The 6,426-nt window shown below is 37.8% G+C and overlaps 1 protein-coding gene across 1 annotated transcript in view; it reads right to left on the minus strand.

Annotated features, from left to right (window-relative positions):
* The window catches only part of LOC121025217 (dachshund homolog 2-like), a 79,967-nt gene extending 77,770 nt beyond the window's left edge, over positions 1-2,197 (minus strand). Inside the window, exon 1 of the mRNA XM_040467669.1 lies at positions 2,070-2,197. Within this exon, the coding sequence (XP_040323603.1) occupies positions 2,070-2,184 (115 nt within the window). The 5' untranslated portion in view covers positions 2,185-2,197. The remainder of the gene's footprint in view (positions 1-2,069) is intronic.
* Positions 2,198-6,426: the final 4,229 nt, after the last annotated feature.

A 6,426-nucleotide genomic window follows, 5' to 3' on the forward strand; every position in this document is an offset into this window, starting at 1 on the left:
ATATAAATGGGAACCTAATACTTTGTTTTATCACAATGACAGATATTTGGAAGTAGGCCACATTATATTTAGTCAGGAAAATTAACTACTTATCAATTCAGAAATTAGTTTACCAGTATATTTATCAAAATATTTTTGTTATCTTGTTAAAAATGGAACAACATAAAATTTTTGTCCAAAATATTTTTCATAATATGGTATACCTAAGAAAAACATGGAAGAAATTATTGCTTGAACTCCCAGTAATTTTTATTGGTACAAAAATTTTTATATAGAAGATATTTCCTGTCAAATGTTGGTCACTTATAAGACACTGTAAGATTTGAAAGCTAGTATGAGGTAAGAGGTGTTAGGATTAGTAAACTGATTATCAGTTTATCAGTGTCTCCTCATCATAAAAACAACTTTTTTCTGAAAAATTTGATAAAATAAAATATCTGATACAAAACAGCATTAAAGATGAGGAATAATGTGAATAAAGCAGATTTTGGACTTAACCGGACAGGAGACTGAAACATAGCTCTGCTAGTTTCTATCCTCCTGAATATGAGCAAAGCTGAAACATACTGTGCCTGTGTTTCCTGATATGCATATGGGAGTATTGAAAATGATTTTCCTTCTGGAAATTTGGTAAGAATTAAGTAACACAAAAGATAGATGAATAAATTCTGCACAACACTGAGATTATAGTTAACTATACTGTATTATACACTTGAAAGTTGCTAAGATACTAGATCTTACCGTTTCTCACCACACACACAAAAAATAATGTGACGTGATGGAGGTGTTAGTTAACACTATCATGTTAATTATATTGCAATATATAAGAAACCAACACATTGCGCACTTTAAGCATACACAATGTTATATGCTAATTATATCTAAATAAAAAATGTTTGGAACTAAAGAAGAAACATGGGAGATACTTAGTACCTAATAACTGGTAAATTCTTAGTGTTGTTATTGTTCTTTGTTTAGTTTTAATTTTAGTATTATCTATGTGTTGCTTCCAGCTAAAACAAATTCAGTAAAAGAATGCATTTTTTTCCATTGATTCCTGAATGTGAGAACTGGTTGAAGAACATCTCCCACTCTATAGTTTGCCATGATCATTTCAATTTTAGATGAGTAGAGCTATGCTATATTAAAGTCAAGGAGGTTTATCCTACTGATCTGAGTCAATTATTTCCCTCTTTAATTAACATTTTTCCCCTCCAAGATAAACTCCACCATGCTTACACTTTTAGGAGCCTAAAAGAACAGAGATAATACTGCTACCAATATGTCTATCACATTACATTGAATTTAGCTGCAGAATTAGATTGGAAATCTATGGCTCCTAAGACCATTTTTGGTTGCCCTTTCTCATTTTCCACTAAAACTAAAACTTATTCATTTATTTATGCATCTGTTAATGCATGTTGATAGTTAAAATTCAAGTTACTTCCAAAAGAGATCTGAGGGGTGGTCTTATGATCAAAACCAAAGTATAATTATCACATGGTAAAGGAGGAAAAACAAATGGCAAGAAGAGAGGGTATATTCGACTCCACAGGCCTCTTTCTGTTCTATTCCTTCCTTTTTTTCTTTTTTTTCTACTTGTTCTACCTCTTTTCCTTAGCCCCTTCCAATGACCTAAGTATGTCAGCACCTTTACTTAGCTAAGGAGGTGGCACTCCACCTAAAGTGACTGCAGCTGAGCCAAGGTGGATTCTCAGACATGCCTCTAAGTGGCAGATTGTTTAGAGAAAGCTGAAGAAGCATAGGCTGAAACTGAAGGGAACATCCTTTCACAGGCAGAAGGTAAAATAGCACTATAAAAATTAGTAATTAATTCCACTACAAAAAAAAATGAAGATAACTGAATGTTTCCTGAAATGTAATTATAACCTGTAATGGTTTTCTAGTTTCACTGTAGTAGTTAGAGAGAGGGTTAAGCATCCTTCTGCAATAACTGTTTTTAATCAACATATACAAGTGATTCTCTCTTCTCTCCCTCATCCCTCCTCTCTCCAATCTCAGAATATTTTAGTAAGACTCACCTGCCTTGTAATCCTGAAGACACTCACCTGTATTAGAATTAAGATCATCAGGCTCTGATTCAGCCCCATTTTGGTTTCCATTTCCCTGAAGAGTGTTCATTGCCATAAGCTTCATCTTCTGCAGCTTCATTGCCTCAGCCATTGCTGCAGCTGTTATACCTAAAATCAGAACCATTCCTTTTATAATGGGGACCATTTCTTAATGTAACTGAAAGATGTATACATTTGTTTAACAGGTCTGTTCTGCATAGCACAAGCCAAAAGAAAACCCATGTCTGATTTATGAATAATATCCTTTAGCAAAGTAAGTTTCAACTCCTGTTATTACTTCATCTTACAATGGACAGTTTAATACTCAAAAAAATCATTAAATGTATACTAAATTCCATCTAAAATAATATTGTCAGAAGAAAATCTGTGAAATACTTGATGAAAATACTTTCCAGTGAGTATTACTGTAGGGACTTCTGCTAAAGGATGAACTGACTTGGTTGTGAGAATTATCTTAGAAGTGAGGGGGAAAGATGGGGAGGGATTATTTCAGATTCTCTTTCCACCTTTTGCTTTCCTTATGCTTTTACATTGAGAGACCAAATAAATGAAAACATGGCATGAAACCTCTGAATGTATACCACCCCCTGTAGTATAATTACATTCTTTTGTATTGATATGAAGCAATTATTTTTAAAACTCTGTATAATGGTATAAATAGGTAGAAATAAAAAACTCAAAGAGAAAATTTGAGTGCTTAAGTTTGAAATTGTTTCTCCTAGGAAGTCTATATCAGGCAGTATCATAAAGATATATAGGAAAATGTATACTAAAAATGGAACAAGCCATACTCCAGTAATGTCCTCCAAAAACTTCTTTGCTCTTCACCACAGCAACTTCTTAGTTCACACGTCTCCAAGGCAAGGGAAGCAAAAGCAAAAATGAACTACTGGGACCTCATCAAAATAAAAAGCTTCCACACAGCGAAGGAAACCATCAGCAAAACTAAAAGGCAACCGACGGAATGGGAGAAGATGTTTGCAAATGACAAATCAGATAAAGGGTTAGTATCCAAAATCTATAAAGAACTTATCAAACCCAACACCCAAAAAACAAATAATCCAGTGAAGAAATGGCCAAAGACATGAATAGACACTTCTCCAAAGAAGACATTCAGATAGCCAACAGATACATGATAAAATGCTCAACATCAGGATTTCTGAGGGGAAGATGGCAATTTAGAAGGATGCTGGGCTCACTGCGTCCTGCTGATAACTTAGACACCACCCACACCTAGCTAAATAATCCAGAAAACCGCCAGAAGACTAGCAGAATGGATTCTCCAGAGACAGGCTCTCTACACGGAGTGGTGGGAGGGAGCCAGGGCAGAGGGGCAGCCCTCTGGCAAAGCAGAGCCCCCAGGTCTGGCTTGCAAAAGCAGAGGGGCCGGATGCAGTGTGTTCTGACGGCAAGCGGTACTTAACATCTGGAAGGTTATAAGTTAACAGCTCGGCTCGGAGAGTGGGAGGGCTGGAGGACAATGGGAGGGAGAGTTTTTGAGCGCCAGAAGAACGACAGAGCTCAGCTTAGTGGGGAACAAAGGCTGCTCACCAGCGCCATCTCCCTCGCCCATCCCCCAGCCAAAATCCCAAAGGGAACCAGTTCCTGTCAGGGAACTTGTTTCCACCCCACAAACACCCAATGCTGTGCTTCTGTGGATCCATCCCTCCGACAGCAGGTCTGACTCCCTCCCAGTGCCACAGAGCCCCTCTTGAAGTGGATCACTTAAGGATAAGTGAGCTGAGCCTGCCCCTCCAACCCCGGTGCACCTTGCCAATCCACCCCAGCTAATACTCCAGATTCACAGCACCACAAGCCTGGCAGTGTGCAAGTAGCCCAGATGGGCCACCCCACCCCACAGTGAATCCCTCCCCTAGGAGAGGGGAAGAGAAGGTACACACCAGTCTGACTGTGGCCCCAGTGGTGGGCTGGGGGCAGACATCAGGTCTGACTGCGGCCTCGCCCACCAACGCAAGTTATTCAAGACAGCACAGGGGAAGTGCCCTGTAGTTCTGCACCACTCCAGGGACTATCCAAAATGACAAAATGGAAGAATTCCCCTCAAAAGAAACTACAAGAAGTAGCGACAGCTAACGAACTGATCAAAAACTATTTAAATACTATAACAGAAAGGGAATTTAGGATAATAATCATAAAATTAATCACTGGCTTGAAAACAGTCTAAAGGACAGCAGAGAATCTGTTGCTACAGAGATCAAGTGACTAAGAAACAGACAGAAGGAGCTAAAAATGCTATTAATGAGCTGCAAAATAAAATGAAGATGACCACAGCTCAGATTGAAGAGGCAGAGGAGAGAATAGGTGAACTAGAAGATAAAATTATGGGAAAAGAAAAAGCTGAGAAAAAGAGAGATAAAAAAAATCCAGGAGAATGAGGGGAAAATTAGAGAACTAGGTGATGCACTAAAGAGAAATAATCTACGCATAATTGGTATTCCAGAGGAGGAAGAGAGAGGGAAAGGTGCTGAAGTTGTACTTGAAGAAATAATAGCTGAGAACTTCCCTGATGTGGGGAAGGAAAAAGGCACTGAAATCCAAGACGCACAGAGAACTCCCTTCAGATGTAACTTTAATCAATCTTCTACACAACATATCATAGTGAAACTGGCAAAATAAAAGGATAAAGAGTAAATTCTGGAAGCAGGTAGGGATAAACGTGCTCTAACATATAAAGGGAGATCAATCAGATGCGTGACGGATCTCTCTACTGAAACTTGGCAGGCCAGAAAGGAATGGCAGGAAATCTTCAATGTGAGGAACAGAAAAAATATGCAGCTGAGAAGCCTTTATCCAGCAAATCTGTGATTTAGAATACAAGGAGAGATAAAGGTCTTCCCAAACAAACAACAGCTAAAGGAATTCATCACCACTAAAGCGGCCCTAAAAGACATCCTAAGGGGGATCCTGTGAGACTAAGTACCAGAGACATAGCTACAAGCATGAAAGGTACACACATCACAATGACTCTACCCATATCTTTCTATAACAACACTGAACATAAATGGACTAAATGTGCCAACCAAAAGACATAGGGTATCAGAATGGATAAAAAAACAAGACCCATCTATTTGATGCCTACAAGAGACTCATTTTAGACCTAAGGACACCTTCAGATTGAAAGTGAAGGAATGAAGAACTACTTACCATGCTACTGAAGTCAAAAGAGAGCTGGAGAAGCCATACTTATATCAAACAAACTAGACTTTCAATTAAAGGCTGTAACAAGGATGAAGAATGGCATTTTATAATAATTACAGGGTCTATCCATCAGGAAGATCTAACAATTATAAATATCTATGTGCCAAATATGGGAGCCCCCAAATATATAAAATGATTACTCACAAACACAAGCAACCTTATTGATAACAATATGGTATTTGCAGGAGACTTTAACACTCCACTTACAGCAATGGATAGATCATCTAGACACACCGTCAATAAAGAAACAAGGGCCCTGAAGGAGACATTGGATCAGATGGACTTGACAGATATATTTAGAACTCTGCATCCCAAAGCAACAGAATATACTTTCTTCTCAAGTGCACATGGAAATTCTCCAAGATAGATCATATACTGGGTCACAAAGCAGCCCTTCATAAGTATACCAGAATTGAGATCACACCATGCATACTTTCAGACCACAATGCTGTGAAGCTTGATATCAACCACAGGAAAAAGTCTGGAAAACCTCCAAAAGCATGGAGGTTAAAGAACACCCTATGAATGAATGAGTGGGTCAACCAGGCAATTAGAGAAGAAATTAAAAAATATATGGAAACAAACGAAAATGAAAATAAAACAATCCAAAAGCTTTGGGATGCAGTGAAGGCGGTCCTTAGAGGAAAATACATTGCAATCCAGGCCTATCTCAAGAAACAAGAAAAATCCCCAATATAAAACTAACAGCACACCTAAAGGAAATAAAAGTAGAACAGCAAAGTCAGCCTATACCCAGCAGAAGAAGAGAAATAATAAAGATCAGAGCAGAAATAAACAATATAGAATCTAAAAAAAAAAAAACCTGTAGAGCAGTACAATGAAACCAAGAGTTGGTTTTTTGAAAAAATAAACAAAATTAATAAACCTCTAGCCAGGCTTCTCAAAAAGAAAAGGTAGATGACCAAATAGATAAAATCATGAATGAAAATGGAATTATTACAACCAATCCCTCAGAGATACAAGCAATTATTAGGGAATACTATGAACATTTATATGCCCAAAAACTGGATAACCTGGAAAAAATGGACAAATTCCTAAACACCCACATTCTTCCAAAACTAAATCAGGAGGAAATAGAAAGCTTGAACAGACC

Source organism: Herpailurus yagouaroundi, unplaced genomic scaffold (genome assembly GCF_014898765.1).
Source record: "Herpailurus yagouaroundi ecotype Mexico unplaced genomic scaffold, PumYag 67555, whole genome shotgun sequence".
Classification (NCBI taxonomy): Eukaryota; Metazoa; Chordata; class Mammalia; order Carnivora; family Felidae; genus Herpailurus; species Herpailurus yagouaroundi.